Source organism: Carassius auratus, unplaced genomic scaffold (assembly GCF_003368295.1).
Source record: "Carassius auratus strain Wakin unplaced genomic scaffold, ASM336829v1 scaf_tig00022978, whole genome shotgun sequence".
NCBI lineage: Eukaryota > Metazoa > Chordata > Actinopteri > Cypriniformes > Cyprinidae > Carassius > Carassius auratus.
Window position 1 is genome coordinate 30,342 of NW_020525231.1, and position 13,958 is coordinate 44,299.

The 13,958-nt window shown below is 34.4% G+C and overlaps 1 protein-coding gene across 4 annotated transcripts; it reads left to right on the top strand.

The window, feature by feature from the left end:
- Positions 1-687: 687 nt before the first annotated feature.
- LOC113077647 (natural killer cell receptor 2B4-like) lies at positions 688-7,101 on the top strand. 4 transcript variants are annotated; one of them, XM_026249960.1, is made up of 6 exons: positions 688-879; positions 1,602-1,934; positions 3,793-4,517; positions 4,679-4,831; positions 4,967-5,034; positions 6,974-7,101. In XM_026249960.1, exons 3-6 carry the CDS (start codon positions 4,196-4,198, stop codon positions 7,025-7,027), a joined length of 597 nt encoding a protein of 198 aa, XP_026105745.1. In that variant the 5' UTR covers positions 688-879; positions 1,602-1,934; positions 3,793-4,195; the 3' UTR covers positions 7,028-7,101. The 4 variants fall into 4 exon arrangements, with proteins under 4 accessions (XP_026105745.1, XP_026105743.1, XP_026105744.1 ...); XM_026249958.1 differs by lacking the exon at positions 3,793-4,517 and having other exon boundaries at positions 697-879; positions 4,709-4,831; XM_026249959.1 differs by lacking the exons at positions 688-879; positions 1,602-1,934 and having other exon boundaries at positions 2,406-4,517.
- The last annotated feature ends 6,857 nt before the right edge of the window (positions 7,102-13,958 follow it).

Consider the following 13,958-nt stretch of genomic DNA (forward strand, 5'->3'; position numbering starts at 1 on the left):
TTCATCCCTTTAAAGAGAATTATGGTATAGGGATGAATGGTATGGAACAGTCAATATTTCAGTTAGTAAATTAATTTTTTCAAAGCTTGATTTTTTTTTTTATACCCTTCAATATCCCTTAATGGATCTTTCAGTAAGATCAAATTGTATTTAGTTTGAAGGAAAATAAGTCACAACTGACAGTCAAATTCAAAAGCCAAAACAAACACAGTTAGAAACTTATAAACACATTTTTAATAATGGACTACAGTAACTTCCACTAAATGTTTCCTGTATTTGCAACACAATAGTCAGTAGGAATCTTGCACAATTTCTCTTTGTGTTTCAGTTCATCAGTATTATCATAAGCGTCAAAAGGTGTATTTTCTTCTGTTAAATGTAGAAGTTAATTTACTCCTGTGCTTCATCTGTCCATAGAAATATATATATTAATATGAAGGATGTTTCTGCATTGATTTTTCACAGGTGTTTACCTTAATTTGAAATTACATATTGCACTGTGTTATGTTTTTGGGTTTAAAGAAATGATATGGTCTGTGATATATATATATATATATATATATATATATATATATATATATATATATATATATATATATATATATATATATTATTGTTATTATTATTTTTTCTTTTCTTACAGTGGAATATTGCAAAGACACACAACTCTGTGAAAACATGAGAGACTGTGGTTTAGAAAAAACAAAAAGCAGAATTGGAGTACAACCCACATCAGACACGTACTAACACAGAAGTAGTTTTCATCTCCGTGATTATAGATTCACTTCAGGACTTTTCAACATTTCTCAGTTTCTGAGCTGCTGAAGAAAATGTTTCACTCCTTTGTTTTTTGCTGGTTGTGCTTTTGGCATCTGGTTGGTGAGTTTGAAACATTTTTATAGTTTCAGTTGTATCAGAAACACAAATCAAACTAGGATTTCACTGTGAGATATAGCTACCCTGCGCTCACTCAGAGTGAATCAGGTTTTGTTATCTTATTGCTTATTAAATGATATCTGACGTCTTAGCATCAGTTGACTGTTTCCCTCTGAAGGTATATCTTCAACAAATAAAGTTTATGTCCTATCTAAATTTCAATCTGGAAAGGACATAAATCATATTTAAAGAAGTAAAACAAAGATTTATCTTTCAATTTTTTTTAAAATCTGTTTACTGTTATAAACTTCATTCAACGCCTCTTATGTTATTTTCTATTGGAATAATAGATCATTGTAACTGTCTGAAAGAGAATCATTCTGTAGACTGTAGAGTTTTGATAAACATAATCATCTCATGTGTGACTGTGTGTTGAAATAGCAATATCTGGTGGTCTAAAACCCTCCCCAGAGATGCTGATGATCAGTTTAATGTACTCAGATCAGCTGATGTGGTTCTGGCTCTGTCACGACCGGCTGAAGCTGTATTTCACTTCTGAAGATCCTCTCACACAGATTCATCTGCTCAACTAGACTCAGATCAGAACAAATGATCACTTTTGTCATCTAAGAGGATCTTAATTATCTCCAAAACTTGTCATAATTTTAAAACTACCAGCGTAGAGTTAGAGCTTGATTGATGAGAAACGTGTCTGTGTTCTTCAGGTGTGTTTGCTGATCCAGGAGAAGTCAAGTCTGTGTCAGTGACAGAAGGAGATTCAGTCACTCTAGACTCTAGTCTTACTCAAATCAAGACAACGGATTTGATAATATGGAAATTTGGACAAAGAGAGCATACTATAGCTCAGATAAATAAAGCGGCAGGAAAATTTGACACATATGATGGTCCTGATGGGAGATTCAGAGACAGACTGAAGCTGGATCATCAGAATGGATCTCTGACCATCACAGACACCAAAACCACACACTCTGGACTTTATCAAGTAACCAACAGTGATATCACACCCATCACACACAGATTCAACGTTACTGTCTACGGTGAGTCACAATTACAGGTTTGTCTGTTCTGTCTATTACAGTATCATATATATTAGTAAAGCTCCACTAATGGTGGTCTTTCTAACACTGATAGCAGGGGTAAAGTGAGCCCCAGATTAAAAACACAACACTAACAAGAATAAACACAAATAATGTTCATGAAAATCTAACTGTGATATTCAATGACAAACTGATGATCATCACTTCATAAACTATGAAAATCTAGTGTGTTTGTCATCTGTCCTTAAATAATACTATCCCAATTTCACAAAATGCTTAATTTGGTAACACTTTACAGTGAGGTTTCATTTTTAACATATTATATTTTTAAACAATGAAAAACATTTGCAAAACACTTATGATTCTTAGTTAGTGTTAATTTTAACAATTGTTAATTATATTTATTTACAATTAAAACTTACATTTGGGCTGAACTAATTATACCATTTTAAATTTACATTTATTTGTATATTGCTGTTTAGATATCCACTGTTTCACTTTGTGTACAATGTAATGAATGTTTGCAGTGTCTCTGGTACACGTCTGAGTATTCAGATGTATTTAAGAGATTTAAATGCAAATTAGTTTCATTTAATATTTTTCAGTCCTGGCAGCCACATTGAGTTTAGCACAGATGCTCACATTCTTAAGTTCCTGTGGTTCAGTGGTAGAGCGTTGCGTTAGCAGGGCAAAAATATTGTAGGTTTGGTTCCCAGGGAACAAGTTAGGTTAAAGAAAAAAGGTTAGCCTCAATTCAATGTAAGTTGCTTTGGATAAAAGTGTCTGCGAAATGTAAATTTTCTTGTAAGAAAAAATTTGTATTGTATCAGCGTTTCGTCCAGACGGATCCTATGTTTTGGGAGCCTGAAACCGGGTCCCAGAGTGGATAAATCTGAAAATGAAACCCTTGCATTTTTGTGCGTTCTGCCATTCTGTTTATTTTGTGAAATGGCGATGACATCACCCCACGTCTCAACCCTAGTCAGACACCACTACGTCACATAACAGCCACAACAACAACAACAATGACGGACTACATGCTTCTGCTCCTTTGCTACTATGGAGAACAACAAATCACTATGGAAAACAACATTTGAAATGTGCTCTAATTTCCACCAAGGAGGACAACCAGAAGATTTTGGGTAAGATCTGACAGAACCAGCAGCTGGTGGGACAACTTTGTCAATGGCGTTGTTGTGGAAGATGAATGGAGGGAGAACTTCCGCATGTCCAAAGCATCTCTCGTCACCCTGAGTCAAGAACACAGTCCAGAAGACAGATGGAGGATTCAGTGGAGGTTGGAGAATCGTCAGGCAGGTCTTCTAGGTCACGTGTCTCAATGCCGGTGTCAATGGAGAGCGTAGCAAGCGATCCACTCCAGATCTCCTAAAGCTCATAAAATATTAGCACTACTGTCCTTGGCCACTTCAACATCCTGTGTCCACTGCCTGTCTGTATTTGTTTTTTAACTAGGCGGTGACTTGGGTTTTTGAGGCCATGTTAGCATCGTGATGGAAATCCTTCTCAGTTGGATCCCTTGGATACTGTGCCTGAAACACATCCATTATATCAGAATATTTTGTCAACTTGTGATCGAGTGTAACTCTGAGTAGAAGTTCGACTCCGTCAGCCGTCCATACGACTCCACTCTTGCTCTTGAAGTTGTTGTATTCGCCATCTTTGTTTACTTGCTGTTGTGTTACTTTTGTACACAGCACACTAAGTTTATGCACATGCTAAAACAAATTTTCTAAGTTTTTATTGTATCTCTGTGGCAGAATTATAGCACCACATACTGATCTGACATGTATACTACATCATTTTGAGTTATTTCGGTGCTTTCTTGTGTACAAAAAAGATTGTGATGGGGAACGTTCTGGCTTCGTGTGGATGTGGATTAAAGTCATAGTGGCCATGGTCTCAAATTCCACAGTCATGAGATCAACCTGCTGTTAGTTCAAGACTGCTGTCCAACTTCAGACACATGAGCATCACCGAGGAAAAACTGACCCCAGAGAGACAGATTACTATCTTGATAAAAATCAATAATTATTCATCATAATTTATATCGTACACTCTCAGAAATGAAGGTACAAAAGCTGTCACTGGGGTGGTACCTTTTTGAAAGGTACATGTTTCTAAAGGGTCCATTTCGGAACCTTAAATTGTAAATATTAGAACCTGATAGGAACAAAAGTGTTCCTTTTGAAAAGGTACTGCCACAGTGACAGCTTTTGTACCCTTCATTTCTGAGAGTGTACATGATCATAATTCCCTTTATTTCAGCTCGTCTCCCTGTTCCTGTCATCAGCAGAGACTCTTCACAATGTTCTTCATCATCATCCTCATCCTCGCAGCAGAATTGTTCATTGGTGTGTTCAGTGGTGAATGTGAGTCATGTGACTCTCTCCTGGTACAAAGGAAACAGTTTTTTGTCCAGCATCAGCGTGTCTGATCTTAACAGAAACCTTCATTTAGAGGTGAAAAATACAGATAATAACAGCTACAGCTGTGTGGTAAAAAATCCCATCAGCAACCAGACTCAACATCTGAACATCACTCAACTCTGTCACACATGTGCAAGTATGTGAATTGTAAAATATTGCACCATCTTTTGACAGCAAAAGCTTCATCTGAAGTAGCATACATGTACATTACTCAGCTGTGCTGCTTTTAATAGTGTTTGTTGTAGATCAAACACATCCACTCACATTAATAACTCTCTTTAACAACTGAAACACCAGGTCTACAGCCCACTCCAAACTCTTCTTCAGGTTCTTTAGGCTCTGGACTTATGATAGGGCTGAGTTCTGCTGCTGTTGCTGTATTTCTGGTGCTGTTAGCTGCAGTCGGGATCTTCTGGATCTACAAGAGACACAGAAAAACAGACCAAGCAGGCAAGAGTTACCTATAGCTGACACATCTGTAAAGTATTAAAATAATAATAATAAAGCAGAAATAATCAAGCATTTTTAGAAAGATTGAGTTTTGTTGTTGTTCTCGTGTTGATTTAATTATTCCTGTTGAAACAGACCAGACTCGTAACGAAGACATCACTTACGCTGATCCAACGTTCTACCAACGAAAAGCAAAGAAATCGGTAAGACAATTTAGAACTTATGCATATTTATAAAGTTATTTTTTATGCCATCAAATTTAACCATAACCATCCATCTCTTGTTTTTTCCGATAATAATAAAAAAACAATGACAATAATTCTGAATAATACTAATACTACTACTACTAATAATATCAAATAAAGATCAATATTAATAATTATTATTTTTACTATTAGTACTATTTGTAATTATGAATGATCTTCATCATTAAGTAAATACTCTATTATTTGAAATGAATGTACATTATGTATAGTATTCTAAATGTATTCTGACACTTCCTACAAGAAACCAATGTGATTCTATAGGGGATTTCAGAGGAACTTATTTAATACTTCTGCAAAAAACGACGAGAAAAAGATGAAGTTATGTCTGAGAAAAGATCCTGAAGCAAAGTGGTTAACATCAAAACAGGAAGTTCACTAGAGCCCAGACCTATTAAAATAATAAAAAGTAAAAAATAGTATGGTATACTCGACGCAGCTCCAGTCAGATTTTAATCACGTAAACATTGATGCATATTCACTAATGCAAACAAATAACAGTTTTTCCCCTATAGCTTTAGAATAGAAATATAGAGCAAAATCTTTTTGTGTGTAGAAGCTGTTAAACATCGAAGACCTTTGTAACGGCCCTAAATGTGGGGATGATACTGATACTAATACGAAATGTATGTTTAGAGATTTTACTATAAAGTTTATATTCATGTAACATTGTAAATATATCCAGAGTTCAGGTATTAATGTGAACCTTTGGATATTTTCTTAGCGAATGTAAACAGTTGGGAGAAAATCAAATTTGTGAATTTATTTGATCTGTGCATTAGGTCTTAAAGTGACAGCAGCCTAACTCTAGTAGCTTTAATAATGATTAATCTATATTTTATACAGGGAAGACTGCAATATTTTAGGTTCTGTAGTATTTCATTGTCATTTTACTATAATAAAAACCTTATTTCCAGTCATATGGCCCACTCCTGGCTTCCATAGTTATTTAGTTTAGACTTGAAAACAGTTCTTTCTTAGGCGAAATTACCAAAGAGAAGTAACAAAGAGGAAAAACACATGGTCAGGGTCTGATACAGATCTCTCAACTTCACAAAACAACTTTAAAACCACGTCTAACATTTAAAATGTTATAGTTCAGTGTTTCACACAAGATTAGGGCTTCAGAAAGCCAATGTGAGAAAAACAAAAGTGGCACATTTCTGCTGACATATGCATGAATGTGCGTGATAAACAAAACACGAACAATAGACCAAAAATGACACTGATGTCTTGTATAAGGAGACAGGTTAAATGTTTTGCTGTGTAGAGTTTACTAAAACAATAACCTGAATTTAAACACCCCATGTAAAGCCTCTTGTATATGGCCTCTGTATATTTATGCAATTATAAATATATTAATTTATTTATTTTTGTAATAAAATGCTATATCTGTTCAATGGCCCTAAATATCACTATATAGAGTGTATTGAAAGGGGACCTCTAGCATTCATGCTAATGTTCATTGAAATATGAAGTTATGTTTTAATGTTAGTGTTCCTGTAGCTCAAGTGGTAGAGCATTGTGTTAGCAAGCGCAAAGTTGGGGATTTGAATCCCAGGGAACACATGTTAGGAAAAATAGCCTGAATGCAATGTAAGTCGCTATCGATAAAAGTATCTGCCAAATGCATTCATTAAATTTTAATTTATGTTTTAATTTAAACAGTAAACCTATTGTGCAGCATTTTGCTAAATATTCCAATTATATCATGTTAGAGAATTTTGCTCTTACCATCCTGCACAACTTATAGCATGCTTAAGACTAACACAATGAATGTTTGATATGTTAACAAACACTACATGTTTTTCAACTGATTTAGAAAACTGAGCCGATCTGATGTGTCTCTTTGTATCTTCTCTTTTATCGTGTGTTTCAGGAAGTCAAGCAGGAGGAAGAGGTGGTGTACGCAGGCGTCGTCATGAAACGTTGATCAAACAGTTCATTTATGATGTTGCGATCACAGACAGAACTGTTTACTTTGGATTGTAAAGAATTTTAAAGCTGTGTCTGTGCCAAATTCAAACATTTTTTAAATATATATATATATATATATATATATATATATATATATATATATATATATATATATATATATATATATATATATATATATATATATATTTCAAGTTAGTAGCTAACGCTTTAACACTGCTGCAGTGACTTCCGTCTTTCTGACATCATATGTGCATGCATCATTTCTGTACAATAAAATATATATATATATATATATATATATATATATATATATATATATATATATATATATATATATTTTATTGTACAGAAATGATGCATGCACATATGATGTCAGAAAGACGGAAGTCACTGCAGCAGTGTTAAAGCGTTAGCTACTAACTTGAAACTCATCATTATGAAGCTATGTTAAATCTTTTAATAAAGTCAGACCTAGTGTTATATATTTTATTTATTTCTCATCAATTAAATATTTGCTATCTTACATTCTGTGTGACTTTTTTCAGAATCTGTTCAAAAACATCTTATAAATGTATAAATATATTGTGTTCTAGACAGTTAGTGTTAGTTAGCCAAGACAAACCCAGTTTTCATTAGACGTGGGAGCTTGTCAGCAGCAATATCCTCGTGGGCAGCATGTCAACATAGCGTTGTTGCGCTTTGAGTGTCCCAACTTTGAATCCCATCTCCCCCACGCTTTCACTTCGCCTTCTGTCTAAATACTGTCCTATCACACAAATTGTCAAAAAGAAATATTTCAAAATAACTGCAAAAAAAAAAAGAAGTGGGAACTCAACAAAGACTGATGGGTGTGTGTCTCATCATCAAATGACATTTGACCATCATGAACTTTTTTATCATTAATCACTTAATCACACTTTCCATTCCGTCTGTAACTCCGAAACGGTTTTTATGAGTGGGTTTCTGAGCGCCTCAGGACATTCTCTGACTATCCACAGAAACAGATGCCAGCTCTGTAACAGCAATAGCTCTGTAGGCGGAGCTCTGGAGGACCCCTCTTTTACTTTTGAAATTTTTATTAAGCTCCCTCTCTATTAATTTAGACTTTATTTAGCCCTTCATAACTTGTCTTTATGGGATAGTATAAATCCAGTATATAATCAGTCAACCTGTTGTTATTCTAAAGCTTACTAGGGCTGGACGATAAAAACTAAAATGAACCAAATGAACAAAAACCTTGATTAATTGAACATTTTAGCTCTTTTAGCCCTCATAGTTCAGTGATAAAGTTTGTACTGTAAATAAGCTCAACTATTTTTTTTTCTAATGAAAGAGTGCATTGTGATTTTAAAATAATTGAGGGAAACAAGTCAAGTCAAGTCACCTTTATTTATATAGCACTTTAAACAAATACATTGCATCAAAACAACTGAACAACATTCATTAGGAAAAAAGTGTGTCAATAATGCAAAATGATATAGGCAGTTCATCATTGAATTCAGTGATGTCATCTCTGTTCAGTTAAATAGTGTCTGTGCATTTATTTGCAATCAAGTCAACGATATCGCTGTAGATGAAGTGACTCTAACTAAGCAAGCCAGAGGCGACAGCGTCAAGGACCCGAACGAAGAATTGACAGAGCAACCATCAAGTCTTAGACAGTGTTCTTGGTTATTACAAGCAGAGTTTTAAGGTCCTATAATTAACACCTCTGTTTTTTCTGAATTTAGCAGTAAGAAATTACTCATCATCCAGTGTTTTATATCGACTATGCATTCCATTCGTTTTTAAAATTGGTGTGTTTCCCGGGCTGCGAAGAAATATAGGGCTGAGTATCATCAGTGAAAGCTAACACCATGTTTTCTGATGATATCTCCCAAGGGTAACATATAAAGTGTGAAGAGTAGCGGCCCTAGTACTGAGCCTTGAGGTACTCCATACTGCACTTGTGATCGATATGATACATCTTCATTCACTACTATGAACTGATGGCGGTCATATAAATATGATTTAAACCATGCTAATGCACTTCCATTAATGCCAACAAAGTGTTCAAGTCTATGCAAAATAATGTTGTGTTTAACTGTGTCAAACGCAGCACTAAGATCCAATAAAACTAATAGAGAGATACACCCACGATCAGATGATAAGAGCAGATCATTTGTAACTCTAAGGAGAGCAGTCTCAGTACTATGATACGGTCTAAATCCTGACTGGAAATCTTCACATATACCATTTTTCTCTAAGAAGGAATATAATTGTGAGGATTACCACCTTTTCTAGTATATTGGACAGAAAAGGGAGATTCGAGATTGGTCTATTATTAACTAGTTCTTTCAGGTGAAGTTGTGGTTTTTTGATGAGAGGCTTAAAAACAGCCAGTTTGAAGGTTTTGGGGACATATCTTAATGACAATGCGGATTTAATAATAGTCAGAGAGGATCTATGACTTCTGGAAGCACCTCTTTTAGGAGCTTAGATGGTATAGGGTCTAACATACATGTTGTTGGTTTAGATGATTTAACAAGTTTATACAATTCTTCCTCTCCTATAGTAGAGAATGAGTGGAACTGTTCCTCAGGGGGTCTATAGTGCACTGTCTTATGTGATACTGTAGCTGACGGCAGAATGGTTGCAATTTTATCTCTAATAGTATCGATTTTAGAAGTAAAGTAGTTCATAAAGTCATTACTGCTGCGGTGCTTCTAAAAGAGAAGAAAAGTAATCAAATCTAGCAGTTTTTAATGCTTTTCTGTAGGATAGGTTACTTTCCCGCCAAGCAATACGAAATACCTCTAGTTTTGTTTTCCTCCAGCTGCGCTCCATTTTTCGGGCTGCTCTCTTTAGGGTGAGAGTATGCTCATTATACCATGGTGTCAAACTGTTTTCCTTAACCTTTCTTAAGCGTAAAGGAGCAACTTTATTTAAAGTTCTAGAAAAGAGAGAGTCAATAGTTTCTGTTACATCATCAAGTTGTTCTGTGGTTTTGGATATGCTAAGGAATTTGGATACATCAGGAAGATAACTTAAAAAGCAGTCTTTTGTGGTAGAAGTGATGTGAAGTGAAACAAAAACTATTTATGATATTATTATAAATTGTTATTTATTGACCATTTCAAACAACTGAAATCAAAGCACAGAGAACATTGCTTGAAATGAAAAACATCACATTCCAGTTTTAATGTCAAAAGTAGAAAATGACTTGTATCTCTTATAAATAAATATTATTTTAAATAATGCATTGTAAAAGTATGAAGAAATGCTTCTTAAACTCCTTAATATATGACTAATAACACTTCTAGAGCATTTTTGTATTCCTTCTGTAATTATGACTCAATGTAGCATTTTGATACATTTAAGTTTACACTGTAATATCAAGCACATTACAACATTATAAAAGATGCTTTATGAACAGTGTTTATTGTTACAGTATTTATTTAGTGTGCTGAAATAAAATATTATTTATATTGCACCTTTTTAAACACATCACAAACAAGAACACATGTAACACATGCTTAACAATAAGCACATAAAATAAAAGTAGAATAAAAACAAATATAAAAACATGATCATTTATGACACATACAAAGAAAGAAAGAATTGCCTAATAAGATTATTGAATATTTTAGCATTGTGTCTGTTTAACTGATGTAATACTGATAGCAAGGTGCAGCTGGTGTCTGAAACACCATTGCTGTGTCCATCCTTTGAGCTGTGCAGCTCTGACAACATTAGCACTGTTGTGTCCTAATGCCCATGAGCTGTGCAATCTTCTCTGTCATGTGACTGACTGGAAATTATGCCGTCTCAAGGCATCTGTTGTGCAACTTCCATTCATCATCACTGTAGAGCAAAGTAAGGCTCTATGTTTTGCACATGTAGGGAAGTGCAATCTGGGAAATATATGATTATGATGGCACAGTGTATCTTCTGTTGAATGTCTTAACAAGGTGTTTAAAAGGTTCATATGATGCTTTTTTTAAAAGATCATTATTTTGTGTATTTTATGCAACATTTTTTTCAAATATTGTACATTATTGTAGGTCATCTATGCCCCGCCTCTCTCAAACGTGTTGTTTTCTACAAAGTCCCTCCTTCTGACAGGAGCCGTCAGCTCTGATTGGCCAACTGACCCATTGCATTGTGATTGGACGAACACTGCAAGCACTCATTGGAAATGTAACACTCCTTTCCATAATCGCGGTCTTCATCTTTCAAAATAAATGTAAAGTAGTTAATAATGTCCTTAGTTTTACCATCAGTTCAAGCCGAAAGAGGAACAGAGTCACGTGACAGACACAGTGATGAAACTCGTGAACACAAGACATGGACGGTTAATACTCCACTGGGTGACCCGGTCTCTCTCTCTCTCTCTCTCTCACACACACACACACACACACACACACACACACACACACACACACACACACACACACACACACACACACACACACACACACACCATGCACAAAACTCTGGATTTGGTCATTCAATAGCAACTACTATAATAAACTTAATAAACTTAAACTAACAAAACATACAGTAGCTGATTCAGAAGCCAGATTGTTTTAGCAAAGTCAGTCAAAACATGTGGGGCATGTTTGAATGAGCTGTTTTAGTGGGGCGTGGGAGAGTCTTAACTTTATGAAAAATAACTCTTCGGATTTGAAACTTTAGTCTTTGCAACTTTACAGATCTTCAAACAATGTTCCAGATAGCACAGGTATGTCTGCAAGATAAAAATATGTCTTGCAGATGTAAATGCAGACGTCAAATGGATGTCCACCTGCTATCAGGGGTAGCTATAGGAACCATATCCTTCGTGATGTGGTAACAGATGGTGTTGGTTCTTTCCATCTCCTTGAATCATTTTCAGACTGTGTAGCATTTGTAAATGTGTGTGTTATCGACATCTGTTTGTGAAGGAACTTGTTGCTGGTCACTTGTCATCTCTTTGTCTTTTTGAGGCAGGCACTGTTCATGTTCGGTTCATAGTTGCTCTCCAAGTGTTTAAGGAGATTGGTGGCATTACCTTTGTTCATTAAAACTTCTTTTTCTGCAGTGTTTACTTTTGACTTAATTTTGTTCAGTATTTATTTTATACTGAAGCCAAAATTAGTTCATTTATATCCAATGAATGCATGTGAGACTCCAGCAGCTCCATATACAAGTCAAACTCAAACTGACTGATGTTGGATTTCTTTAGATCTTGAAAGAAAAGGAGTTTCATCTTCTGGTGGACAATCAACTTGTGCAAGCGATAGACACGTGGTTAATGTGTGTTAGTCTGTGGATAATGTGCGTGGGAGCGAGTGAGTGAGCAGAATATGGCTGAAAGCACTTCCTCAATTTAACTTCCTTGTTTTTAATGTGAAATAAACTTTTACTCTTTTAAATAAATGCTCATGCTTGACAAAAAAGATTCTGTCAAATTAAGCAGTTACTGTAAAATATGAAAATAGGCCTATCACATGCGTAATTGCTATAGTAAGAATTATATTCTATGGCATATGCATCCATCTCTTTCAGCACTAGCAAAACAATGCATAAGTTAATTAGAATTATTCTGTTCTGTTCTAACCAAAATTTTTTCCCCTGAAGAACCTGTCAACATTAAGGACAAAAACAAATTAATAATTTTAAGAAACAATGCAACACCTTACTTACTGGCAGTAAAAGCAATAAACTTTCTGTATTACTTCTTTCCCTTGCATGATAGTTGTTTTCAAAGTAGTGAAGCTTTCCCAGTAATATATATATATATATATATATATATATATATATATATATATATATATATATATATATATATATATATACATACACAGTACACACACACACACATATATTTACATTTTCCGCTTGCAATCCAGAGTTAGTAGTGGACATTCAGTCCTACCATGGAAAGAACAAAATATATATATATATATATATATATATATATATATATATATATATATATATATATATATATATATATATTATATAAATTGATATGTATATAAATTCCACTACCTCATTTATGCACAAGAACATGAGTCATAATTTCATGTTACAGATCATTCATGGATTGCGGAAGCGGGGGTCCGCCCAAGTTGGGATACTTTTAAATTCTGATACAAAATGACAAATGAAAAATCTAAACCGTATATCACAAATGAAGCATATAATATATCTTGCATTGAACATATAGTCTTGTTGGCTGTATTTTTTATATTAATAAATGTGTTACAAATATGAAAAATATTAAGTAAAGCGTCATTGGTTCATTTCATCCCGCACTCGTTTAAAGGGTCCTAAAACCCCAATTTTTTTTTTTTTTGGAGATGGTAACAGAAATATACATGTTGCATATTGCTTAAAACAGTAATAGTTGTCACAAAAATGTTACAAAGTGGAAATTGTTAATTTTTGTGCTTTTGGGACCATTTAATTAATCTGGTTTAAAAAGTTATGTTCAAGGCATTGGAAAATAGCACTCTTGTCACTTGTTGTTGTGTTTAAGAAACATGGATCGTGTTTGTGCCTTACTTCAGTGCAATAACACAAAACTGTTATTTTCGTTTCCCCAAGAAGCGACGTAACTAAAGTTTGACTGCATGCTGATGGTTTGTGGTGTCCTACAAAAACTCTTGGAAAATATGTTTGCAATGAAAACATTTTTATGAAACATTTTAATGTCACTATAAAAAAGGGTCTAGTTTACTTTTGCAGCATCCATATACAAGATAAACTTTGAATTGTTAGTTTATGAACGTAATGAACGTGTGTGTGTTTGCATTATCGGTGTGCAAATTAGCAGTATTTATTCACTTATTGTAACTCCCCTTTTATGTAATCTCACAACACAATCATTGACACCCTTCACAAGGAGGGTCAGCCTTAAACATTCAGTGCCAAATGAAAAAACTGCTGACTACTCTTGT